At 42.9% G+C, this 27454-nt stretch overlaps 1 protein-coding gene across 1 annotated transcript; it reads right to left on the minus strand.

Annotated features, from left to right (window-relative positions):
- Positions 1 to 1656: 1656 nt before the first annotated feature.
- TECPR1 (tectonin beta-propeller repeat containing 1) lies at positions 1657 to 27380 on the minus strand. The gene is made up of 25 exons (XM_061994016.1): positions 27298 to 27380; positions 23896 to 24128; positions 22894 to 23076; positions 22315 to 22437; positions 21537 to 21662; positions 19896 to 20070; positions 19393 to 19493; positions 17948 to 18049; positions 17437 to 17582; positions 16066 to 16595; positions 15084 to 15229; positions 13989 to 14144; positions 13353 to 13502; positions 12574 to 12731; positions 11460 to 11587; positions 11077 to 11179; positions 10304 to 10400; positions 9821 to 9900; positions 9440 to 9496; positions 7767 to 7941; positions 6447 to 6582; positions 6031 to 6123; positions 4842 to 4948; positions 4281 to 4400; positions 1657 to 3318 (listed from the first exon to the last, which is right to left on the minus strand). The coding sequence occupies exons 2-25, from the start codon at positions 24124 to 24126 to the stop codon at positions 3121 to 3123; spliced, it is 3621 nt and encodes a 1206-aa protein (XP_061850000.1). The 5' UTR covers positions 24127 to 24128; positions 27298 to 27380; the 3' UTR covers positions 1657 to 3120.
- Between the last annotated feature and the right edge of the window lie 74 nt (positions 27381 to 27454).

Consider the following 27454-nt stretch of genomic DNA (forward strand, 5'->3'; position numbering starts at 1 on the left):
GAGCGGGGGCCGGGCTGAGGAGCTGCTGGGCTGAGCGGGGGCCGGGCTGAGGAGCTGCTGGGCTGAGGAGCTGCTGGGCTGAGGAGCTGCTGGGCTGAGCGGGGGCCGGGCTGAGGAGCTGCTGGGCTGAGGAGCTGCTGGGCTGAGGAGCTGCTGGGCTGAGCGGGGGCCGGGCTGAGGAGCTGCTGGGCTGAGGAGCTGCTGGGCTGAGCGGGGGCCGGGCTGAGGAGCTGCTGGGCTGAGGAGCTGCCAGGCTGGCGGGCTGCTGGGCTGAGCGGGGGCCGGGCTGAGGAGCTGCTGGGCTGAGCGGGGGCCGGGCTGAGGAGCTGCTGGGCTGAGGAGCTGCCAGGCTGGCGGGCTGCTGGGCTGAGCGGGGGCCGGGCTGAGGAGCTGCTGGGCTGAGCGGGGGCCGGGCTGAGGAGCTGCTGGGCTGAGGAGCTGCTGGGCTGAGGAGCTGCTGGGCTGAGCGGGGGCCGGGCTGAGGAGCTGCTGGGCTGAGGAGCTGCTGGGCTGAGCGGGGGCCGGGCTGAGGCGCTGCTGGGCTGAGCAAGGGGCTGGGCTGAGGCGCTGCTGGGCTGAGCGGGGGCCGGGCTGAGGCGCTGCTGGGCTGAGGAGCTGCCAGGCTGGCGGGCTGCTGGGCTGCGAAGCTGGCCTTTTGCAGCTTCGGGCTCGCGTTCCCCACTGTAGCTTTTGCGGCAGTTCTGGGTGCTGCTTCTGGCAGCCCCGGCGGCCGGAGAGGCCAGCGTTTGGGGAGACTCACGGACTGGGACATAGCGGCGGGCCTCAGAGAGGCCCAGCACCTCTGCTGAGAGTAGCTTGGAGCCGGTGCAAAATAGCTGCAGGATAGCAGCTAATAGCGGGATACCGCTTTCCTGGGGAGGGACACTGCTGCCCAGGTGTGGGCTGCCCAGGTCTGGCCCGGGCTGCAGCAGTGGTGGCCTCAGATACCTGCCTGAACTGGTTGGGGTGGAACCTCCGTCTTTGGAAGCATTGACAGATTGACTGGATATGACTTGGAGCAACCTGATTGTGTTAGCCCTAAAGGAGGCTGAACTAGATGACTTCCTGTGGTCTATCCCAGCCTGAATTTTGTGGTTCTACGTGTCGTACAGTAAGTGATGACTAAGCATTTAAGAAAATGTTTGGGGTTTTTTTAGGATTCTCTAAGGGTCAGTAGTCCACTAGCCCAGTGCATTGTAAGGGAGATCTGAGAGTTTCCAGATACTAAAATGTCACTCCCCAGTGTTTGTTTCATTGAGGGTTTTTTTGTGGGAATCGTTATTTGGTTACTTTGCTACAGGAAAGAAATTTGGAAAAACAGTATTTTAACAGTGCCACTGATGACTTGCCTGTTGCTTTAAGAACTCATTATACTAGTCCTTGTTAAAAATATATAGTGTTAAAAATATATAGTTTAAATGCTTGTGGCAGTCCATTTCTGACAGAACTTCCTGCAAACAGAGGCATTATTTCAAATATTAAGCTCCAAATGTCACGTAGCATCTAGCTAGTAATACAGTAGCAGAAAAGACATGTGAGGGTTACCCCTTCTCTGAACACAGCCCTCCTCAATGAATAGTCAGGCATGGGACGCAGGTATTTTAATAGAATGACAAGTTTTACATCACAATGGTACTTTGCTACAAAGTGCTACTGTCCTGAACATGTCAGCAAGGATTTAATAAGAAGCAGGGTTATTTTCTGATAAATCACTTTTATTTTTCCAAATGTTTTCATTTAAAGTCACTTCTGCCAATTTTAACTAGCCAGAACAATGACCTTTTATTTTTTTAAATTAATTTTCTAAATAATAGTTTCAGAAGGCAAATATTTAGTACTCAAACAACTTACAATTTATCTTTGTTCACTTAAACCCATTTTTTTACAGTAAAGTAAGTGAAACTTGGCAATGCAGGGGAAAATGCAAAGGTAGGTTACTGAGCTTATTATATTAAATCAATTTCTGTCAATATATAAATGCTATTAAAAGAACAACATTTTTGTATAAGATGCAGAGAAAATACAGTCCTAATAACTCTCTAAAAATACACATGATATTTATTTGGACAAGATCCTGTGCAAGTTATGCAAAACCTATTACGGTAATTAATGCAAACATCTTATTTATAATACTTCCACAATGTATGTATAAACCAGAAATCTATCATCACAGACTGGAAAGATGAACGGGTATTTTTTAAACAGTAAAGCATCTTTGAACCTCCATTCACATTTGGATTTGGAAACAGTGCTTTCCTTGGCATTAAAATACCAACTATATTCTTTAAATACATGCAAGCATACATTTTACTTTTACAATTACAGTACTGAGACCACACTGCACTGCTTATCATATAAAAATAACTTCATATACAGAGAGAAAAAATGATTGTAAACTGCCCCCAGGGAAAAACTATGGTGTATTCCTGAAGCTATCAGGAGAGATGGATTTTTCAGCACTGCCTGAGGACTGGACTTCACATAGTTAATTTCATATAACAGTCAAATTATGATAAGAAAGGAGAAAAAAAAGTGTTTTCATGTTGGAAGAAGAGATGATTCAATCACTTACTGACACCAAAGAGCAGAGCTTCATTCTGAACCTGTTTAGTGTATGTTGTTGGCAAACTCCACTGGTATCTGTGAAGTCAGATTCTGTTTTATTAGGCAGACATCTGAATACCTAAGTTACCATGGTTCCAGTTAAGAGGGAGACAAAACATGAGTTACCACCATTTGGACCATTTAGGGTGAGACTTTTGCCACTCTTAGACCCAATAGGATCATGCTCTCGCTGTAGTCTTGCTGAAACTAGTGGTTCCACTTGATGAAGATGTGTCTTCTGCAACAATCCCCACATTCATGTAGTTGTGTAGCAGCTATGGTAAAGGGTCAGAAGTACATTGTGGCTAAAAAGCTTGCCTGCTTTAACAAGACTCTATCAAGTCACATTTCACCTGTGATGCAGTAGAAACAATCAGTACTTAAAATACCCCACTGCAAATTCCAGTTCATTAGTAGCACAAGAAGGTCACATTTTTCTCTCCAGGCAACAGACTTTTAGTTTATTTTTAAATTACACCAACTACTGCTCGTTTGCAACATGTAGATGATGGCAACTTAACAATTAACTGCATTTCTGTCCAATTCCTGACTTTCACTGACCATCAGAGGAGTTCTTGAACGCTCTGTTTTCCCTTTACCCTCCTCATCTTCTAAATCCTTTGATACTGCAGGGTTTTCCTCTGAAGTGTCCTGCACAGCAACTCTTGATGCATCGGTTGCATTTCCTCTGACTGTAATGTGCTCCCATCCACCCTGTAAAAGATTGATAAAGAAATATAAAAGGAGAAACATCAGCCTGCAATTACAGCATCTGATACAGTGCTCTATGTACAGCTAATAGAATCACAGAATGGTAGGGTTGGAAGGGATCTTTAGAGATCATCCAGTCCAACCCCCCTGCAGAAGCAGGGTCACCTGGATCAGGTCACACAGGAACGTGTCCAGGTGGGTCTTGAAGACCTCCAGAGAAGGAGACTCCACACCCTCTCTGGGCAGCCTGTACCAGGGCTCCCTCGCCTGAACACTGAAATAGTGTTTTCTTATGTTTAAATGGAACTTTTTGTGTTCCAGCTTCATCCCATTACCCCTTGTCCTGTTGCTAGATACCATAGAAAAAAGGGATGCCCCAACCTCCTGACACACACCATTTACATACTTATATAGTTTTATACTACTGTGTTTTTCTCATGAGGAAAGTAACCCTGCTCTGGGCTGACTCATATAAAAGGCTTGTAAAACAAAACAAAACACACCTCCCTTACACAGAGACACCTAGGTAGTTAAGCTTGAGGGTTACTTTTCTTTCAGGCATTCATCACAGAGCCACTGCAGGTTTTCTACCAACTTAAAAGGGCCCAAAACCTTGCAACAGCCCTTCTCAAAACATCGAGGGTAATATGGACAACAATGAGGAACAATCACAAGCAGACTCAGAAAGAATCCATATTTTAGAAATGATACTTTTCTAATTTTTTCATTGTTTTTAAATGATTACTTGTCAGATTTAAATAAGTTATTTCCTAGGTATACTTGCATAACCCACGATATGAGCTTAAAAACCGAAGAACAAAGGTCAACCTCTTGCCTGTATATACAGGCTTTAGGAAGATTTAGGAAGCTTGCCAGCTGGAGCAGGATGACACCTTCCTTTTCAAGCGTGCCCACAGGTATTTGGATGAACAACTGTTAGGCAACTTTATGGCCCCAGAACTTACCCCAATACCGTAGTCCCAGGAGACACCTTTTGGTTCCATTGGCTGAATGCCAGTCCGATGGCAGATGGTCCCACAGCTCAAACCATGACTTCCTTGCACTTTGTCAGCTATCACCCAGACCTCAGGAAAGAAAAGACAGGCTCTTCACGTTGCTTTGCTCAGACAGGAAAATTTTAAATCCCTCTGACCACTTTTAGAAATTAAGTCTTGATCCTGAATAGGCCAAAACTGCTCTACTGTAGTCAGAGACACACAAAGGCTGTAACTAAAACATTGCTACATAGTAACACCTGGCAGCAAAAAGAGATTAAATATATAAATACAGAATATTAAATCTATTAAATAGCCTCATTTAAGAAAAAAAAATTAACTGGGCTTGTCACAGCAAAGGACTGGCTGTACCACTATTAATTGGTACGATTTCTGTCTTGCTATTAGAACAGCATTTAGACACTTACCTCATGGAATAAGTAAAAACCCCTAATTTTGAAGTGCATTTAATTACAGAAGTGTTTTAAGCATCATTTTTAATAAACTAATACAAGGGAGCTCAATACACACCTGGTCCAGGGGCCCTACAGACATTTTACGGATATTGTTTGAAACGTGATCCCAAGTAGATCCTTGAGGGTAGCTTGGTGTGATACCTTGCCGGTACCAAAGATTGCCTACGAAATAAATAACCCTGGTTACAGCTCAGGGTGTCTGCTTTGTGTATAGTGCTAGAAAACAACACTGCAAGTTTAAATATTTCAATTTAGTTTCTTAAGACTGATACTACTGAATTTTTGTGCATTCTTATGATTGTTTTTGTTTCTCAAGGCCTTTGCGTAGTTAAAGTTTCCTAAGACTGTTAATGTTCCTAGACAGAGAATACCCAAGGTAAGACCAGCAGATGTTCAAGATGTAATTAACTGAGTTAGCAGTGTTGCCAAACCAGTGATGGCAAATCACTTAAGCAAATCTAGAGGACAAACAGTGAAGGACCACTGAAAGAAATAATGAATTGTAGAACTGGGTAATTATTTCCTGGAATAGGCACATTTATGGTAAATAGCCCCATGGAAGGCATCAAATATTCATGCTTTAATGCATAAAAATGAGTGTGCTTTTGTCTTGTGGCATGCATATTTAGTGGAAAGATCCCCACTCCCCCCAAAGCAAAGGGGTTTGGAAGCACTGATTTGAAACATTCCTACTTTTGATTTTGTATTTCTATAGTTATTCTATGACCTTCTCTGGAAAATAGCAAGTAAAATTTCTTGGGGAGAAGAAACTATAAAGAACTATGCACTAGACAAGTAAAACATGAGATGAAACCGGTGGTAAAGGCTTGTTTCTTTTACAAAAAGACTGTAAAAGAACTACTAGCAAGGATTTGCATTGATTTGCAACAGAAAGCTATGCTTTCTTCTTCAGCTTTTCATACTCTAGGGTTTCAGACAAATCCTTCCAAGCAATTCTCTTCCAGACACATCTAGTTCTTTCCCCTACCCCAAAGTAATTGCTTAGATGTTGGATTGGTGCTTTCTAGGGCACTATCAGATATAACAGAAACCAAGTCTTGAAAACCAGTAAGCAAGGAGGCTGCCTGTTTCACTGCTCCATCTCTTTGAATGTTAAGTATTACTCCCTTGGAGCAACAGCAATCTCTGCAACAGCTCTGACTTAGCCTCTCCTTTATAAATCCACTGGAGAGATACCGTTTTATTTTAATGTAACATTGATAAATATTTTTTCAAGTCCTTACCATTTTCATCCAACACAAACACAGATGTTTGTCCTACTGAGACTTGTTTTAGCTTTTGTTTTTGAGGTGAAGGAATATGATACCAACAGTCACCTAAAAGTCAGAAATACTTGAGTAAAACATTGAGCAAACAGAGTTAGGTATGAGAGGTCTTGGAAATGTCTGCAACTGAAACACACAACTGAGAATGACAATACATTTTTACTAGCTTGTTTTTAGAAACAAACACTTTAAATTACTCAAGTGAAGTGCACAAGTTAACTGCTGAAATTAACATGAGTATTATTCATATGCACTGTTTTGCACAGCTATTGGAAAGGACTCTAAAAAGATTTGTCTTTTTCAGACAAGGCATTACAGTCGAGCTTACTCAATGTATAAGATGAAGGCTGCACTAAAAAAGTACAAGTACTTACCTGCAGGTTTCTTTGGAGACACTGAACCCCGATAGAAGGCAGAACCATCTCTGGCAATAGCCCACACTTGGTAATATGCTCCAACCGAGACGGAAATGAAGGGCTGATCTGTTCCCACATGCAGCCAAGATGTTCCCTAACAAATCATGGAAGATGAGTTGTGAAGCAATAGTTGAAAACTCTACCACAAAACACCATTCATTATTGCCAAATGGGAAAACCCCTAGACAGTGAAAAAGATTCTGGAGAATAATTCTTACATAATTTTACAGCTGAACAGAAACAAGTTTCCTGATCCTCAGAGATATCTGGATTTGTAACTCTTTGAAAGTAGCTATTTTGGACTAGAACTGGGCCTTTTCTGTTGAAGTCACTGGAATTTAGGTACCTACATGTCTCAATAGCTGGGCCAGAGCCTTTTTATTGTTAATAATCCCTTGGTTTTGATTACACCGAACAATAGTCTCAAAAAATAACTGATATGGGGCTTCAGATTCCAGACACTTGCTGCTGTTGCAGTGCCTTACAGGTCTGTGCTGTTGTAACTGATTGATCAGGTAGAAAAAGAAGTGATCCCTATACATTTTCAAATTCTTGCGGTTTCTCTCCCAATTCTACTACAGTATATTGATTTTTTTCCCCTGTTGTAAATATGGCTTAAAATTAGTGTGTATCAACCCTAATTTGGTGTTTCGGGATGTGTTTATAACTAGAAATAAGTATTTCTATCGAAGTTACTTGGACTATTTGTTCCTTCCTGCAGACTTTACCAGACAGGCATTCATTATTTTTGTCCTAGTCCATAAAAAAGTCAAATCTGCAGGTTAGTCTAAGCTCACCTGTCTTAAATAGGCAGAGTCAGTTCTAGGCCCTGGAAAGTTAATGAACAAACTCCTGCTGATATCAGCTGGTATTAGATTGGGACCATACTTAAGAGAAATTCTGTCCCTTGGTGATTCATTTAAATGATACACACATTATCAACAATTAAAAAAACCAAAACCCAACAGAAGAACTGAGCTATCAGTGCAGGAAGTGGGAGTCAAGTGCTTCACAAGAAGATCAAAAGGGGCTGAGAGATACTCCTGCCAAGTGAGGTGGCACAAGCAAAGGTAGATTACCCACAAGAAGCGCTATTGTAAGAAATGCAGGCAGCAAACTGTGTTACAGTTGATGGACAAGCACTCTCAAATCTGGGACATAAACAGGGAAAAACATTCCAAGGTGCTTTTAGAGAGGCCACTGCATGATTGTGTGTATGTACTTGCATAATTACATTAAATACATCAATAAGGCATAAAAATAAAGAGGGAGCCTTACAGCTGGGTTTTGCTGTGTCACTCCAAGCCTGCAGAGCACGTCTCCTTTGTCACTGATTGCCCACAGTGCTACTGCTTCTTCATCATCTGCATCTGAACTGGGAATTATGGAGATGTCCCACAGGGTCACAGAAGGCACTTCCAGCCATGGCCCGTTGGTGACTATCTTACATTTTCTGAAGCAAAAAAAACCCCAAAACCATCAGAAGTGCATAGTTTTGAGAACTTGCATTTATTTCCTGTTCTGTTGCTGACTTCAGTGCAAATAAATCCTTAATTTTTTTCATTAAGTGGGTACTTAAGTTGTTAGTATTTTCCATTTGCAAGGTGTTTACAACAATCACATTTTGTATCAGGTTTTGAATTTTGACATTTTCCTGATTTCTCAAAGCTTCTGTTTTTAAAAACAAGTTACTTGGTAAACCAAGGCCACTAAAGAATCCTGCAGCTTGTGCTACACTGCTCCCTAGCTCTCTCAAACTCATTGGGCAACAGATGGATAAGAAGTAATTGACCCTAAGCTGAGAATCCCATTGCAGCAAGAACTCCACACCTGGTTCATTCCCTCCTCTGTCTTGGTTAAGGAAATCACTTTACAAGTAGGTTTTTTTTTTGGTGGAGCCTGTTAGAAAGTTATGCAGCATTGTGAGATAGGCAGAGATAAGGAGGCTCTAAAGACTTGGAGGTAGATCATTCTGGGAATTTGTCTGTTTTTTCTGTGGAAACTGCAAGGAAGTAGTGCCACCTGTTAGGGAAATTATGTTAGATTCTGTCATCCCAACAGCAGTTTCTCTGTGTGAAGAATTAGCCTAAAAAACTCAGGACATTCCTCCTTTCTCCAGTTCTGAAAAACTGGATCCAGCCCTGATATGTTCTCTATCTGTTTTCAACTGATAATTAAAACCAGAGGAAATGTTTTCTTCTTTTATTTTGAGTCACCATTTTGATTGATTGGATGTTGTTTGTTTTGTCTCACATCCTGGAACAACAATCTGAAGCTTCCGGACCTTACTGCAAAGATTTTTGTACAAGGGCCAAACTACTAGCCTTGTAGTTTCAGTAACATGCAGAACAATGTGTAGCTGTAAGTTCACAAGAATTTATTAGCACAACTGTTTGATACTTTAGAAGAGAAAGCATAGAAAGGCTGGAAAAACAGTGAATGCCCAAACTTCCCCTGCTTAACAGAATATAGTGGCAGTTTGCTGTTTTCCAGGTTTCACCTGAATGTTGTGTACTGTGACTGAAACTGGGCTGGGATTATCTGCTTCCTAGTATGCAGTATGTGGAATTCCTATGTTAAAACTATTCATATAAAAGACATATTGCCAGTTGTTAACAGTGACCTGGTATGTATTAATATCCCTAGACTCTACTGTATTCCTTAATCATTTACCTTAAGGGAGATCAGATACAGAGAAAAACTGTCTGACTGTTATCTATGGAGAATCAAAAATCATTCTGCCAAAATCAAATAGGCTTTCCACTTGTAAAGGCTTAAAATTAAAGCCATAATGCTAAAGATCATCAACTTCTCTATTGGAGATGGGGTACTTGCAGCAGGTTTATTGCTTTTCTTGCTTGGGTAATGAGAGTCTTCCCCTCAGAACTAAAGAAGACCTTAAGGGAACAGTCAGCATTCAAGTTACAAGCGTTTATATCGTAGTTCCTCACCTTGCCCAGCGCCTCCGTCGCACAAAGTCTTTCATTGTCTTGTGACTGTGGTAGGACCTACCAAAACAGATTTAAACAGGATTTCAAGAGGATGTCAGAACATCTCTGATGTCAGTGCCAGCCTGAGAGCACTGTTTATGTATCTGCTTGCCAGACATGCTGGCTGACATTAAAACACTTGAAACTACAGTTGGCTGAGCACACCTTGCTGCCCTGCCTCCCCAGCAAGGGTCAGTGTTAGTATCCCCACACAAAGCGAAAAACCAAGGCACACTTGTCCCTCTTAAAGCACAGGTAATGTGTGAAATAACAAGAAAAAATGAGGACTTAAGTATAGCATTTGTCTGCTGGGATTTTAGGTAGAAGAAGGTATCTCCTTACGCTGGAAAGTCTGCTGCATACTGCCAGCCTTCCCGGTCAGTTCCACCTGAAGTGTTAAAATCTATGTACCAGTCGGATACCTGTCGTCAGAAGGAGACAATAAGCATAATAAACACAGTCAGCACCTAATGTATAATAAAAATAACCTCCTCTTCCTATTTCCTTTCCACCTTTTGGAGTGCAATGACTTGGCAGAAACCTTCTAAGACTTGCAAGATAAATTCATACACGGCTTCCCAAGTCTTTTTAATTCAGCTGAAAAGGATGGGAACATAAGTCTAAGTCCTACTAAACAAAAAATACCCCTCAATGCTATATTTTTTTAAACTATGGAAGATCATTGCTATCGTATAAATGGAGAAACCAAGGTTAAATATTACAATAAATCCAGGAAGAAAATCTGAGTCACTGCAGCCCAAGTCTTGCATCCTACTTGCTAAGCCTTGCCTTCTTAGTAAAAAGACTTTTTAAGACAAAGTTTACCCAAGACCACTGCGGAGAAGGAGGCTTGGTATTGACTTTTGTACATTCCTGCAGGCCAGATGCATCGCTCCACATGTATCTGTCCGTGGGCAGACCTCTGTGGTCAAACAGTGTACAAGGAATGCAAGGTCATTTACAACAGCAAATTTAAAAGGCAAGGGGAGAAAAGCCTATCTGTAGCACTTCCTACTTTCACACACAAATCAGTCTTCTGTCATTAATCTCTGTATTTAGAAACATCGTGTGAGTGCTGAAGATAGTGGGAAAGGATCTGTACAGTTACTTCCAGTTACATCAAACTTAAGGACCACATAAGCTTTTCTCTGTAGAGAGATATTCATCACTACTATTTAAAATTGGAAGGTGAATCCAGAGTTTCTCTGGCATGGACACCCATACACGTGAGTGCTTTTTCTATACTTCAGTAATCTATTCAAGGATCCAATATATTTAGCACAATATGTGAATCTATAGGTCCTAACAAGAACTTTGCTGTATGGCCTTAGTAATGAAAGACGTTGCAAGCAGGTACACTTTTTGCACTCAGAAAGCACGAAACTGTACTGTTTCCCTCCAAATGCTTTTTGAATGGGTAATTACAAATCTAGAAAACTGAGGAACATTGCTCCTTCCATCTCAGGTGTTAACAATAAATGTTGGAGGGGACTGAAGATAGAATAATAACTATTATGAAAAGCTAGAACAAACTCCTTGTTTCATTTGACAGTACTAAAAAATTAGAGTAAATAAATACAATAAATTGAGTAAATAACCTGCTGCTATATCCAGTGACTGGGTTCCACCGTTGGTTCTCATAGATGTAAACACATTTCACATCTGTCTGCATATAAATGTTATCAGCACTACTGGCCAATCCTGGGAGAAAGAAAGTACTTGAGATTATACTGCAGTTAAGCCTTAAAGACACTACAGTTTCAATTCCAATAGCCACAGTAATATTGCTGATTATCCTGTTTCTCACTCTTAAGCTGAAAGTATAAAACTGCAATACCAATTCTGTCTGGTGTGTGGCCTGTTCACCCTATAACCTTTCATGTTGCTTAGGCTAAAGGAAGGACAGCTGAAATAGCCTGAATAGCTGATGCTGTCAAGAAGGTAAGAAACATGCACACCACAGCAGACCAATACTCCATACCTTGAATGAAGCCACCTCCATATCCACCAGTATAAACCCAAGCTGTGTGATCATATCCTATGCCCCACACTATGCCTCGGTTATTGCACTCTATCAGCCGAAGGTGACCTCCAACTTGACGCCAAAACCTGCCAGAAAAAGGACAACACTGTACCTCACCCCACATCCATCAAGAACATACACTTTGCTTTCCTACTACTCAACGCTCAAGGACACACAACTTTTCACACTCATTTGTTCACCCTCTGTTCAATCTGTAAGTGAAGGCAGATGCCAGTTGAAAGCATTTCCCTCTGAACAACTACTGAAAAGCTCACCAGAAGCAACCTGTCTGCCTCCACTTGGAATCTGCAGTGTTTTACTTTCCTTTTATTCTATGGCTTGTGTTATATATATATATATATATATATATATTTAAATACTAGTTAGGATGACCTTGCTAGACTCTTTACATCTTAGTGGCCATCAACTGCCTCAGCTTTAACTTCATCCTCATGCAAGAGCACATCAGCTTTATGATTTGACAGATGTTGAAGGTGCTCCACCCTAAAGGAAAAGGTTTTATTCAAAGACACTTTGCTCGGGTAACCGAAACTGGAGATATCTTTAAAATTCAAGTTTGTCCTTTAATCCATCAGTTCTGAGGCTGGTGTTTTTTTGCTTGAAGAGTTTGCAGTACTATATTGTCATAGTTGTAGCAGAAAGTGTAAAGGGGCTGCTCCTGGACGGTAGTGACTATGGAGAACAGAGAATCTCAAGTTTCACAACTCAGATAAAACCAAAAGCTCGAATTACATGACAATTATAGTGAGTATGTTTACTTTTAGTCTAGGACATTTCTTCATTTAAATAATTATGGCATTAAAGATGCAATCACAAAAAAATGGGGTTTTGCTGAGAAAAGCTTTTGAAATTGCATGAATAGCTTCAACATCTATGAATTAAAATATGATTTGGTGAATGTCTTCAGGGCAGCCATTAACCTTGTCATTGACAAACATCTGCGGTGTACTATACACCCAACAGCCCACCAACAGCCCAGTGACTTAACATGAAAGACAGCCTGTGCTGGATGGCATCCCATGCAGAAAGAGCTGCTTCTGAAACCTCTTACATTTGATCACACGGCATCAGGTGTGGTCCAGCCTCCAGTTCAGGACTTGGCTCACTGACAAAGATGTCTCCTTTACAAGTAACTGACCAAATGGCATGGTGAGAAGGAGGGCCTTGAATCCGTCTGCTCTCACAACAGGACATGTTCAGCAAAGAGAGCTAAAAAACAGGAAGAAGAGAACCAAAAGCTTCCATTTACAGGGAGAAGAAAAATGTCCATAGATGTTTCAGTGTTACAAAACAAAGTTTTACCTTTGCAGGTTCTTTCAAATCATCAAAGTGATTTAGCAGCTTTTTCTCAAAGTCACTGGAATTCCCTGTTTTAGAAATTAACACCACAATCACTGTAACCAATCTGGTTTGCAGTGTCTGATGACTACGAAGTACCTTTCAGGTTTTCCATTGCTTCAGTGTATATACACCTTCCTGCCTATACACAATGCAAATGGGTCACAGTTCTTCTACCAGTGCAGAAGAACAGGCTAACTGAATGAAACTACTAACTCATTTTTAACCTAATCTGTATCTGGAGATAGGAAGGACAGGAAAAACAGTACTGGTTTTAATGTGGATAACTGCAACTTCAGAAAGCTTGCAAACTCTGGAGGGGACAAGAAGCCTTAAGTGCCTCTAAGTAAGTTTGAACAGACTTTTTCAATACCTAAACTGTAAAACACGTAAGTCTCCTAGGGACTGCAAAGGTAATGCTGAGATTTGAGACTAGCTTTTGTGTTTTATTTCAGCTATTGCCAGCTCGAAAGGAGAAATTCACAGAATTACCCAGTCATGCATTTCTTGCTCTGTTGTGGCTGCCAAGCAGATTGGCCACCGCTGCTTCGTCCTTTCAGGCGTATACAGTGCAAAGGAGTGCTTGGCTTCATTCAGAACTTCAACTATGATAGTGACTTCATTCAGGAACACGTGGATATACTGAGATAAAAGAAAAAAAGTATCTCAGCTACAGCAAGGTCAGATATGTCTTCCTGAGTGACAGCATTTTTGCACTCCATGACTATGAATGAGGCATTCTGCCAAGGACAGCAAAGGATTAGGTTTTGATGTAGAAGGAATGGGGCTCTATTTCCAGTCCTGCACTACCTCTGATTCATATTGCCCATATGCATTAATGCTTTTGATGAAGACCCTGGCCAGCCAAGCTTGGTTCTTTCTTCACAATCTAGATAATTTGTAACTTCCAGAAGCATTCCTAATTGGTGCAAAGCTGAATCTTCAAGCAATGTGTATTTTTGCTGGATGGATATTTCTGACATAACATCAACAGCTCAGAAAAGCTTTTGATTTGCTAGTACCCTGGGTCCCAGAACTCAGAACAATAGCATGACATAGTTTGTTTCCCCTAAGAAAACTTTTCTTTTGCCAAATGCAACTCTTCCAAGGGTCTCAAGCTGAACACACCTTTTTCTCCTCGTGATACATGTAGTAGATGAAGAGGATGCTGTCGCGCAGTCCATCGCTCCCAGTGAACTGCTCAAGTGTGACTCGAACGTCCATCCATTTATGAGGCTTCCAATTCCTCCACCACTGCAAGGTCCCAGTTTTGACCCAAACTGACTGCAATGCAAATACAAATTAGCAGAAGTAAGGAAACTGCATGACGACTCTTCTTTCTCCCAAATAACTACTTTTTGTGACCACAAGAAATCTCTGCTGCAGGTTAGACTGTACCATGTGAGTTAATTCTGACCCAGACTACATCAGAGTGTTCAGGAGGCTCAAGACAAAATGAAAACTGACAAAACCAGATAGAAAGGCACCAAAATAGCACGTCTGCATCAGTATTAACATTTTACCTCTGCAAGAATGCAACAGCACACAGATACTAACCGACTTTACGGTGCTTTTTGTTACAACACAGCTTCTGTTTTAAAAAGTTTTTACATATTCTTTACAGTTGATCAAAACCCTGGACTCCAAGTGTTTTTAATCAACTAAATTCCAACTAGCAAGGAAGGGACCAAAAATGTGAATGAATCAAAGAGCCAAGGAATCATAAAAAAGGAAACATGAAACAAAAGTGCTGCTATTTCAGGGCTGCTGTTGGTGTCTGGATCACTGCTTTATTTATGCAAGTTGCAGCAATCCCTTAATGGTCACAGAGAGGGAGAGTTCACCTCCTTGAGTCACCGTTTCAATTAAGAAGCTTCATCTTGTGATAGAATAATTCATACAACGTTCCACTGTTCCAAATGCTTCTCTGTGGCTTTGAGGTTTCAGTGTACTCAAACAATGCTGTCCAATGCTTCATTTGCTCCTGTACAAAACTATCAGCTAATGCTTTTAGCTAGAGATTGCTGCTCCATGCCTGGTCAGCTCCTGCTTTCCTACAGGGATGTCAGACAGTGATAACCCAGGAAAGCTGTCATAGACAGAAATATGGACAAGAATATAAAGCTGACACTATGTTGGGATCAATATATCAGAATGTATTATTGATGTCCAGTATTGAAACATGTGTTTAGTAGACAAGAGGTAAGTGTCCTTATCGCTTACCTGCTCAACAGCCTGCTCGTAGTGCCTGAAATTCTCCAGCTCCCGCTTTGTCCTTTCACTGAGCTGCTGAAAAATCTGCTTGCGCCAGGCTGCTGTCTGTGCTGGAGTGATTGAGAGAGACAGAGACTGCGCAGAGGATGACAAACCTAGAGCAGAACCCAAACCAATAAACTCCAGTGAGCTCTGAATACAGCTCTGTGAGAAGTAAAACAATGCTGCTTTAAACCCTGGACTGAATCAACCCACTCTAACATTTTTTCTAATTATTACACTTTGGAATCAATGTATTAATGCCACACTTTGTACATTATGCACAGAAGTGGGATCACTAGAGGATTATATAGAATCTTTCAAAGCTATCATCTTTGTTGGGAGTTTCGTCTCTGAGCTGCAAGGTAATTAGGTAATACAATGCATTAAGAGTTCCAGTTACTGAATGCTGGGATGACTCAGTTCATGGTTTATTTTGAAAATATCATTACATCCCACTGTCTTTCAAGAATCTAAATTCCAAGCCCATCCAGTTGTCAGCTAGGCTTGCACTTGCAATGCCTCTGAGTAATTTCTCTTTGTCTCAGGAGAGGTAGGAGGCAAGGCCGTTATTTGTGGCACCTGCATCTCTCAAGAAAGCCTTTTTCACTACCGTCAGTTATTATTCAATGGTATTAGGGGTTTTGCCTGAAGTTGCAGCTCCAGTACAATTAAAAATGAGATGCAGATCCAACACAGGTTATTTTACAAAATTCTTACAGAAATTTAGAAAGTAGCTCCTTGACATTTGTCTGTAACAATCTCAAAGGTCTTTGCAGCTAAATACACACGGCTCTACCCTCAAACATGGAGCATATTCACCAAATGCAATAGGAGTAAATGGGTCATCAGAAGTTTGGTGCCAAAAAACCTCTCCAAAACAATGTCTTTCTTAAAGAGCATATTGAATTGTGGTTGGGGATTAGGGTCTGATTTGGTGACTAAGCAGTACCTGATTGAACAGTGAACCATTTCAATGGGCTGTGCAAATCTACAAGACAGCCTCCCCCAGACACCCAGGCCCACAGTGGGTGCTCATCAGCTCCATACTGTTGTTCTTCAGCTCCCACTGAGAACATGCCAAGGGAAGACAGGCTGGATGTTTCTGCAAGGGTGCTGACGGAGAGCACTGGATACTTTTGGGCCTCCTTCAAGTCAATGTTTGTCCACCGCAGTTCTGCAGAAGGATCTGGGTTTGTAGGAGATTTATGCATTTCAAGATTAGCTTTCTCATTACTACTTGAAGCAACAATGCCTTCTCCTTGATCAGAGTCCAGAGGATCCACAGTCAAATTTGCAGGTATTTCTGCTGTCTGGTTGCCTGTGCCATTCCCACTGCTGCTGGCTTCAGCTCCCTTTGGGAGAGTGTTGGCAAGGTTCATGGGTACACTTGGAAGCTCTGTATCAGAGGAAGTATCTGCATCACCCTGAATGATCGCGTTTGTTTGGTTCTGAATATCATCAGTAAAGAAACAGCCAGCACTGAAGGACAAATAGATAATTAATTAACTATCATTCAAAGCATTGTAAATTAGCACAGGCCTGAGACTGCAGATATACAGAAATCGACCTAGTGTTTCAGCTTTAGGAGTGAAATGGCAAACTTCTGTTTTAAAGGTCAAAGTCTGTCATCAGGGGAAAGAGTCAAACACAAACTTGGCAGACCAGGCTAATAGTCTGAAGCATGAGAAGGTATTTCACTGATCTTTTCAAACAAGAAACGGTGGTGGCTGCCTACAACTCTCAGGAAAACACTACAGCAACTGCAGGTTTTCTGGAAATGAAATAATGAGTAGGACTTTCTAAAGACCATTATTAACTTTATGATTTTTGTCTTAGCTAGAGAGAGCTTTTATTCAGAGCACGCTCTGACTCTTAACAAGTAGCTTCTGCTGCACTCCTGACTTCATTGTCATGTCTTGCACAGCCAAGCCAGTGGGCAGTAACCGATTTAATCTCTCTGGGAAAGGAAATGTACAGTGACACTCAGGAGAAGGGTAATTCCTAAGCAGAGTTGACACTCCTTCACGATATTTCAAAGGTAACATTCTCTCTTATTAGAGACTAGTTCCAGGGATTGATAGTAAAGCCCAAAGAAACATGCTTTACTGCATGCATGCAGTATGGCAGCTTCAGCTTCTACTCCAAGTGCAACAACTGCTGATTATTGTTAATTTTAATGGCAAAATGCAAATGTTTTTTGGTATACATAACGATTAGAGATGCCTTCCCTGTTCCTCCCTGCCTGTACCATTGGAATGAAGAATCCCCTAGCACTGGAACTCTTGGTGTACAAAGTCTCAGCAGGCATTTTACTAAGTACCTGAGCAGACTTGTTGAGCTCCCGGTCTGAGACCTGTCACTGTCTCGGACAGCTACAATTGCCTTCCACGTCTTCCCACTCAGCTCACTTGGTGTGATGCCTTGACGAAAATAAATGGTTCTGTCATCACAGCTGACTCCCCAGACCTAGGGAAAGAAAGGGCTTGGTGAAGGAAATGGAATGGAATGGAATGCAGGTAGATACCAGCTACAGAACAAAGGTGTAGTGGTGGACAATACATGCTTTTGTGTTCTCCCTTAATGCTGATACTCTAGATGCAGCATAAAATTCTGTACCATCAAGAGAAAACTAATGTGCCATACAAAAGACATGCTGATTGTTCATTTTCTGGTGAAGAATTCAGCTATGCATTCCTTCCTAGCAGTTCAAGCACATAGACCTCTTGTTCAGCTGTCCATAATGGCACTGCTGACAGCCCTCACCACGTGTGAATGCTGTCTGCCCCAAGGGGAAGATAAATATCCTCATAATTGGCATACATCTGTCTTACCTGGTTATTCAAGCCTACAGATACCATCAGCATTTCTCCAACCATTTCGATCCAGCTTGTTCCACAAGGATTATGTGAGTTCACACCTCTTCTAAACCACACCTACAACAGCAACAGCAACAAGTCTAAATTTCTCTCCTTCTGCATTTGCAAGCAGACTGATGGAATTTAGTTTCTTTGGTACATTAGTCTTAATCTCTAATACTGACTTACTGTAGTGCCTTAAGAAGTCACATACCTCCTTGGCTCTTTATCAGGTAAAGATAAAACAATTCTCCTAATAGTACCCGGACCATGTGTCCTTGTGACCAGCTACAGCCAGAACAGCCCACAAGGAACCCTTTTGTTATGACTTTCTGTGACAGAGTTAGTTTTGCTACATTGGAAAAATATTTTCTATTACATGTCAACTGCAGGCTATTTTTGGTCACTCTGAATGGGCTTCTAAATAGTCTTCTTGTGTTCAAATCCTGGAAGCAGGACTGATGGATGGAACGGTAAGAGGGGTCTTTTCAGTTGTACAGCTCTTTGAATTGTCTCCTCTTAGATTAGATTTTACCAATCTGAAAGCCTGTGGGCTGTGTACCTGGAAAAAATGTCCATCTGTATTTAGCATTTAGTGGCAAGTAGGTACTTTAGAAGTTGTTTGTTGAATCACATAACAGAGAGTGTATTTGCTTATCTTGTGGCAGATCTAAAGAAAAACATGCTATCTTATCTGCATTTATCGTAGTGGTTTTGTTTGGCAGATGGAACAGGCTGTTACACAGTCTGTTACCATGGCTCAGCTGATGAGTAGTAACTCATTAAAATGGAGTAACTCAATTATTTAAAACTGCTGTACATGCAGAGAATTCACCTACAGTTTTGAATTCAATGTGAAGGGATTTTATTGCAACCAGTACAAGACCACTCTAGTACATTCTTCAAGGCTCTCTGCAAGACCCTTACACGTCCCTTCCAACTTGACATTCTGTGATTTTAAGGTAAAACCTGAGTAAGAAGGTAACCACACATATCTGTAACAGATGTCACTTAATAAAGGCTGACGAAGAGGGAACAGTTACAGTAGGAAGATAAAAAAGGATAACATGCAAAACTGTAGATGAAAATATTCCCCATGTTGCTTTTGATATAACCTTCAGACCATATGGAAACAAGACTGAGCAGCTGGGAGTCCCTTCAACTTCGATGCTTAATATCCCTTAGAAGTAGGCCCCTTTTTAGATCCCTATCCACCTACCACATCTGCCTGACTTAAATTAAATACAACTGTGTACATAAAAACCAGAGAGCATTCCCATAACAGCAAGGGGAACTAGAATTCCCCAAACCATGGGGCTAGTAAGTCCAAATCACCAACCTATGAAAGTTACATCTCTGTCTGAGAAAAGCAGTCAGAAAAAAGGAAGAAAAATACGGAACCATAGCATGACATCTCTTACTTTTCTATCCTTTGTGATGCACCACACCACGTCAACACCCACAGAGACGTGTGAAATCCCGTTTTCAGAGCTTGGAGACTCCACAATGCTCCAGGAAATTCCTGCAAGGAACAAAACCCAGAAGGCACTATAGGATGGTTTCTTACTCAACACCATACAAATCAAACAGGTTTCCAGTCAGGAGGTTGGGGCATCCCTTTTTTCTATGGTATCTAGCAACAGGACAAGGGGTGATGGGATGAAGCTGGAACACAAAAAGTTCCATTTAAACATAAGAAAACACTATTTCAGTGTTCAGGTGAGGGAGCCCTGGCACAGGCTGCCCAGGGACGGTGTGGAGTCTCCCTCCTTGGAGGTCTTCTAGACCCGCCTGGATGCGTTCTTGTGCAACCTGATCTAGGTGACCCTGCTTCTGCAGAGGGGTTGGAATGGATGATCTCTAAAGGTCCCTTCCAATCCCTACCATTCTGTGATTCTATCATTCTAAATTGAACAGACTTTACCTTGAGGGTTATTCCTATCAATTCCTTCTCTCACAATAGCTTGCCCTTCCCAAAGAGTTGCCCAAAGGAGATCATACGGTCCACAGCTGATCTGTACAACTTCACCAGGGGTGGTGATTAAGGACCACATGGAACCTTCTGGATTGTGATGGCAGACGTTTTCTCTGTACCATACCTAGACAAAACCAAATAAATCTTAGAAAAATATCACTACAACAATGAAACCATTGAGACAAGCATAAAGACAAACTGGAAATAACAGTCTTTCTTTAACAACAGGATTGTTTTACGCAGTGTATGCACTCTGACCTTTTTGATGTTGATTATGCAGTTGAAGACGTATTTCCTTATGTACTCAGGGTGGGGGCTTTTCTACAGACTAGCTTTTATCATGGAGGCAAATCTGGATTTGGTACAGTAACCTATTGCTACAAGCCCTAGGTATATTTCAACATTTTAAGAAACACTTTCAGTGTACCTGGGAGCACGTTATATAAACCAAGAACAGACAAATACAAAGCACCAAAATGTTACTACTAGATGATAGCCTAACTTCTCTCTGACTGAACAGAGCTTGCTACAATGTGGGTAGAAAGTGAGTTCCAGTCCATTTGCTAACCTTGGCCCTACTGTCTGTGCACTCCTCTATAGATCATAGTCAAAATGGGAAGGTCAAACATAGAAAGCATCCTGTGGTAGTCATATGAGTGCTCCAAAACATGACTGTTGAGCACTAAATCCTCATTCTGGAAATACTTTATTTCTCTGGGGATTTTCACTTGGGAAATTAAAGCACTTTACAATGTCATCAAGTAAGCCTGTAGAGTGGGATGCTTGTCACTTATTACTGGGAAGTATGAGGCATAGGGAATTCTGTTTTGAACAATTTAACCAAGATTGCTTGCCTCTCCAAGCAGTGCCAAGTGTGACTAAAATCTCTGGCTATCTGTCAAAAGCAATGCATTCTTCACTGTGAGACCACAAGTTAGATGTTGTCTAGAGACATAAGAATGTCAGTTACATGCTGTAAGGATGAAGGAAGGAAAACAAGAGTCAAATCTTTACAGCACTGAGCACTGAGCAAAATCTCTCGACTTTGTGGTAGGCCTAAAGACAAAGCAAAACAAAAGAGGTATAGTTTTCAATAGAAACTGAAAACATTCCAGAGCTGGATTCCACATTGCCAAGTCAGGAGGTCGCCATTTTCTGACCTGTAAGTCTTAGAATACCGTTTTGTAAACTCTTGAGTCATTCCTGACTCTCCAGCACAGAGATGTGGCACAATGCTTTGCAAGAATCTTTTGGCTTTTGAGTCTCCTTCACTTGTCACCAGTGACACAGACAGCCTTCTGCGCATTTTTCACTATATAAGTACTCAGCCTAAGTTTTTAAGATTCACCTGTTTTTAGAGGTTTAAGGCTTCCATAAAACGGCAACCCTGTGAGATACTAAACCCTTCCACTTACAACACAAGTTGTTACATAACATAGTCCTAAAGCAGCTTTTGCAGCCTCTGCCAGATGCACAAACAGTGTATCTCCTTACCAACATAAGACAGTAACAAACCTGCCTTGCTTTAGAAGCATTTAACTCCTTTTCAGTAGTAACTGACATTAGAAAACGTAGGGAACATGCACATACCCTTCCTTGTAAAGAAACCGCCCACACTGATAAGCGGCCGAGAGGCTCATCGGTGATTTCCCATCCTCCGATGGAGATGTCATTGAAAGGATCTGGCAACTGACCTGGGTCATCACCTGATGCGATCTGAAGCACAGAGAAGGATGATTGGGAAGAGAAGAAGACACACTGAAGACAGATCAGCAATCTGGCTGGTGGCCTAACTTGTTTCTTGCAGATTGGTTTGTGTATCACTTATTAAACTCATGGAGAGTCTTCCTCTCATTCCTGGCTGCTATAGGCAGAGAGGACACACACTGCCAGAGCACTGAGAGGAAGTCTGTTTCAGCGCCTAAAACAGTGCATACAGATGTTCTTTGAATTAGAAAGATGGAATATCACAAACTACAATTGTTGTACATTCTTAGAACAACGGTTATTAAAGAACAGTTATTCTTACTGATGAACACAGCTGGTGAATGATGCCGGGCAGATGCCACCTTGAAAGGGAGAGAGTGGTCAGTCAACCATCCAAAGGAAGTTTAAAAGTTGGTTTGAAATTTGCAAAGGAGCTGAGCAGCTCCCCCCAACTGCATTGCCATGAGATCTGGCACCTGAGTGCCACAAGTTTCTGTGAAAAATCCCAGCCTTCCATTTATGCTTTGCAAGCACAATTGCAAGTAGGAAGTCAGGGAATCCAGCTCCAGCCTACAGAGCAGTGAGAAAAAATAAATGTCCCCGTGTTTATACTTGATTATTCAAAAAATCAGCTTAATAATACTTAAAAGATATCCCGAACCTTCACCCAAACGTCCCGTGATTTGTATCTCCGGTATCTGATCCACCTCCTGCGTCTGACACAAGAATTCCATCTCTTATCCTTTGTGTAGGTGCTGGGGAAGTCTATGGCATAAGTCCAGCCCTGCAAACAGAGGTTTTCTTCTATGAAAACTGGGACCAAGGGAAAGCTTGAAGTCATAACTCAGAGCAATTCTGCACAAGAGTCACTGCTATAAATACAGTACAAGTTACTGTATGTGTCTAAACAGCCTTGATTAACAGATCAGCCAGTTCTATGAATGATTTATGAACCACGTCCAAATTCCTGTGTGTGATATGCATAGAACAAGACACAGTAAAGCATTTTACTTTCTTTACAGTAAAGACCTTAAAGAGCAATGGCATTTGGTGGCCAGCATTTCCCAGGCTGATCAAAACAAAAAAGCTTCTACAGAAGACTTCAAAAGCCTTCAAACAAGCTCCTTCCTTGTACTGGATTAAGCTATGTCCCAGAAAGAAGTAGCTACGGGAATGTGCCTTTTATTTTGCAGACTAAGGATTCCCAGAATAGATCATTTTTTTGGTATTGTTCACCTACCCCTTTCTCTGTTGGTTCCCCTCCAATATTTTCATCCACATACCAGTCAGACTCCCACTCCCAGTGTGGTGAAGGCAGTGTGAAACTATCAAGCTGCTGATGTTTTAGCCCGCTCGCATCACTCCACTGCCAGCGGTCGCTGGGCAGTAATTTCTCACAAAAGCCACCAACGGGATTCCAGCGCTGCCAGAAGTAATAAATAAAGCACTTAAATTGAGATCACAGCATCTCATTGGACATCTACAGGGAGCCATCAACGACACATTTCTTATTTTCAGCAGTAGGAGAGGAATAAATTCTGTGGGTGAATGAGAAAGCATTCACGTTATGAGACCCTACGTAGCATAGTCTTTGGCAGAAGCCTTTTTTAAGTATCAAAGAAAGGCTGACTGCAGAGCTAGTCCCAAACAAGTCATTTTCAGCTACATAAATAGGAACTTCTATTAATATATTTTACTACTTACAGTGCTTTTTTTTTTCTTTGTGATGTGGAAGGATCATCTCAACACTTCTATGCGAAACAGCGGGAAACTTTATTCTTTGTTGGGGAGTTATGCCTTAATTGGAGAAGTCTTTGAAATGCTAAAAACCAGCACTTTCTTAAGAATAACAGGTTTCTGATAATTATCTTTGTTGCCTGGATGTTTTCTTAAGGGGACTGTGTATTTGTCACAAAGGAATGGAAAACACCTGGTGAAATGGTGAATGTTCCAGTCTGAAATGGCTTGCATAAACCAAGGCACGGTACACACTGGTGTTGCTTTGGTAAGAGCAGGAGAGTATGAGCTGCCTTTGGGAATCAGAATATTGAAAGAATAATCACGTATATTTGCCACATATATATCTCTTCAGAAACATCAGCTACAAAAATGAAAACTAAAACCAAATGATTGATCTTCCTGCGAGAGAAAACATGCAGACACAGATGATGTGCAGATCAACTGTCATTGCTTTCTCACCAAGATGTGTCAGTGTGCTAGAGGCACCTGGCATGTGCCATACCTGATTCTCATAGGTTTCCTCCTGGTATCTAATAGGAACATCACCAGAGAGCACGTAGGTGTATACTTGATGATCACAGGCTATTCCCCAGCAGCACTGTTTGACAGCAGAGACTCGTTTGAATTCCAGCTGTGTATCCTTACAGAGCTCCCAGTACTGGCCAACAGTAGACAGAGTGTAAACCCTCCCAAAAATGTCAACAGCCCACAAAAGGGAACTGGGCATGGCCATGTCTGAAAGGCAAAAGAGTGGTATTAATGGAAACAGCAGTTTTAAAAAATGAATCTTGAACCTATTCCTGCTCTGAGCCATCATCAGTCAAATTCAATAATGAAGTACTGAGTGATCTTTTTGCAGGAGCCCATGCAGAGCTGGCAGACTGGTCTATTTCAGTCAGAGCTGTGCAGACATACCTCTTACATGGCTCTGGAAATCCACGTGAAAGACCTTGCTACCAGCACACTACTGACCATCCCACAAGAGTTCACAATGTTAACAGGACAGCTTTGGCAGGCTGAGGACAAAAGCCAACACTGAACTGAGATGAAGTAACATGGCCCATTTTATAGCAGAAGGCTCCACTCCGAATAGCTGGTAATACTGGTGGTGCTACACACCTCACTCATCTCAGTTCCACAAAGTCACAGTATCTTACCGTATCTCTCCTCAGCCTCCTCTTGTTGTATGCCAACATAGCTACAGATGTACACAGAAGCCAATGTGAAAAGGAGCTTCTCTGTAAGCACACATCTACTTTTAATCCATGGACATATTACCTACTACTGCCAGGAAACCTCATTCCAAAGCATTCTAGTGACCACTCTGGGATCTGATCTTTATTTAATATACACAGGTGTGGTGCTCATTTAAGCACACGTAGAGTGTGGTTTGACAGCAGAGACCTGGTTGAGTTCCATTCCAGTTTTATCACTCCCATTTGTTACGTGCCATTTTCTGGGCACTGCAGCCCTGCCCTTCATGGAGGGGTCAGTGTTTTATGTGAGGGAGGTGTACGCCAGTCCTTTCAAAAGTCAAGAAAGGCCAGCATATTTCTGTCATTTGGCCTTCTGGGTGCCATTAAATGGCAAGTTTCAGTTGTTCTGTATGTCTGACCGTTGGAACTATGGGTGAGTATTTTGAACTTTGCCTCCAGATCTATTGATTATGCAGTGGGGTCAGGGGGCAGGAGGCAGAAAGGAGGACTCAGATCCACCACAGTGAAAGAAAAGAGGAATCCTTGCGTGGAATCAGCTTCACTGTTAAACAGCAACAGTGCTTTCAACATAACAGCCTAAGGAAACTTGCTTGCCTGCTTTCTGACTGGTATTAAGCAGTGGCACAGAGGAACTAACTCGTGCAGTGTATCTGAATGGCAGAGGTGAAACTGCAGAGAATCTGGGAACAGCTGGGGACAGTGTCACAGAACAGCACAACAGATTCATGTGGGATCCTAGGGAGGATGTTTCCAAATTCTTTGATTCCTGGAACTGCTGGTGCTAAGCACCTAAAAGCCTGGATTCACCAGGTAATAGGTAATGCTGAGAAGAAAATTAGTAGCAGCAGCAGCAGCAGAGTGAGGCCAGGGGAAGTTCATGAGCAAAATTCTATCAGTTGTGGCAGCGTTAACTAGGATAAATCCTCTAGTCCTGACTTCTTTTTTTCATTGTTGCTGGGAGTATAAAGGCATGTATTACTACCTTTGTCTGCTCTTGGACCAGCCATTGATCTTCTTTATATCCTGCCTTTCTATGTTAGTGGGGCAGTACAGAAGGACAAAGTATGGAAAAAAGGGAATGGAACAAAGTGAAGATGAGGTGAAAATTATAACTGGGAAAAGAAAGGCCATGCAAAGAAACCTTCCAGTATTAGCACTTAAAATTCTGCAAAACAGTCTTTATAACAGAGGAAAAACTGCATTTTATCTTAAGCAGCCAGAATGCCAGCGAGTCTGGAGTAAGGGCAACATGATGGATAATGCCATGAAGGTATCTACCTAGCCAGGTAATAAAGAGAAGTGATGCCTGGGTGTGTTAAAGGCAGGCAAATACACAAGTGAAGGCCTGTACCTGGGATGATGGTGCAGGCAGGCAGAAAAGTACCTGGAATGGCTCAGAAAAAGGTAGTCGATGCTCCAAAGACTATGAAGTTAAGAAAAAATATAGGTGAGACAGGATTAAAACAATCCAGGCAGATGCAACTGGATTAAAATACTCAAGCCTGCCAAGGTAAGTGAGAGTTTCTGCATATTTTGTCCTCAAACTTTTCAGACAGTGTTTGGAGAAAGATGGGAAAATCCTAAATGCATTTGGAACTCCAAGCTACTTTGAAGACTTTAACTTAGGCCCCTTTGCACTGGCTGCTGCAGATGATAAGGACAGATGTTGCCTGGTTCTGAAGGATGCTCAGTGCTTGTGGCTCATGTACCACAAGTTGCCAACTATTCTCAGATGACTGAGAAAAAAAATCAGATCCACAGCTGCTAAATTCTTCCCCATCGCTCAGCTCAGCCAGGTAATTTCTCATAGAATTAAATCCACTTCAGTGAAGATGATGTTGTTAATTAAATTTTCCAGCTGCCTGCCATATGATTGCTACGGAACTCATGAAAAATATCCCAATTCCTTGTGTACCACAAAAGTAAAAGTAACACAGAGGATGTGCCCCCGTTTTCAGATCGTTGAGGGCCGCAGGATCTCGCCTGGGTGCCCGTCACAACACTTAACACTCTCCAAGATGAAATGGGCACAGAGGAGCTCTACCCCCATTTCAAGTGAAGACACTTGGCGAGCTTACCAGAGGCTCGCAGGCAGCCCCGAGCGCGCCACTTCACACCTCTCAAAGCGCCTTACAAACTTCACACCGCGCAACCACCACCCGGGACACCCCGCGGGGCGCGCGGCGCGGCGCCGCGCCTCTGCCCGGCGGGCATCGAGGCCGGATCGGCTGAAGAGCCCCGCGGTACGGGGACGCGGCCTTCGCGGGGCCGGGGGCTGCTCGCCGGGGGTGACCGGCCCTCGCGCGTCCCGGGGCCGACATGGCGGCCGGTTAGGGCGCCCGCGCCTCCTCCACGCCGCTCTCTCGCAGAAAAGGGGCGGCCAGCTGCGGGAGGAAGATGGGGAGCGGGTCTGCAGCGGCGACGGCGCAAACTCCTGCCCGAAAACGCCCCACGGGCCACCCTCACACGCCTTCGGCGGGGGGGCGGGGGCGCTGCGCGGAGGCGGCCGCATCTCGCCACGGCCCCGCTCGCGCCAGCCGCCGGGAACAGCCGCGGGGGCGCACGGACACGGCGGGGGCCGCGGCGGCTCCGGCGGAGGCCCGATCTCCGGCCGCCCCGCTGCCCGCGGCCAGACGGCTGACAGCGGGCGGCTCCGCCCGCGCCGGGCCCCCGGGCTCGCCGCTCACCTGCGTGCCGCCGGCCGCGCCTCTCCTCGCCGCCCGGCGCTGCTCCCGGCGGAAGGAGCCGCCGCTCGTAGCGCGCCCCGCCAGGGCGGCCCCGCAGCGGCGCGGAGGCAGCGGCCGCGCAGAGCGCCGCGCTCCCACTGGCTGCGCCGCCGCGCGG

Source organism: Colius striatus, chromosome 3 (genome assembly GCF_028858725.1).
Source record: "Colius striatus isolate bColStr4 chromosome 3, bColStr4.1.hap1, whole genome shotgun sequence".
Lineage (NCBI taxonomy): Eukaryota > Metazoa > Chordata > Aves > Coliiformes > Coliidae > Colius > Colius striatus.

Excerpts from the sequence above, each read along its gene's own strand:
- TECPR1 (XM_061994016.1), bottom strand. The coding sequence starts at position 24,126 with ATGGCCATGCCCAGTTCCCTTTTGTGGGCTGTTGACATTTTTGGGAGG. Across the intron at positions 11,588-12,573 it reads CTGATGCCGTGTGATCAAAT|GTTTTGGCGTCAAGTTGGAG; the intron begins GTAAGAGGTTTC and ends TTTTTCTGGCAG. Across the intron at positions 10,401-11,076 it reads GTCACTGGATATAGCAGCAG|AGGTCTGCCCACGGACAGAT; the intron begins GTTATTTACTCA and ends GTTTGACCACAG.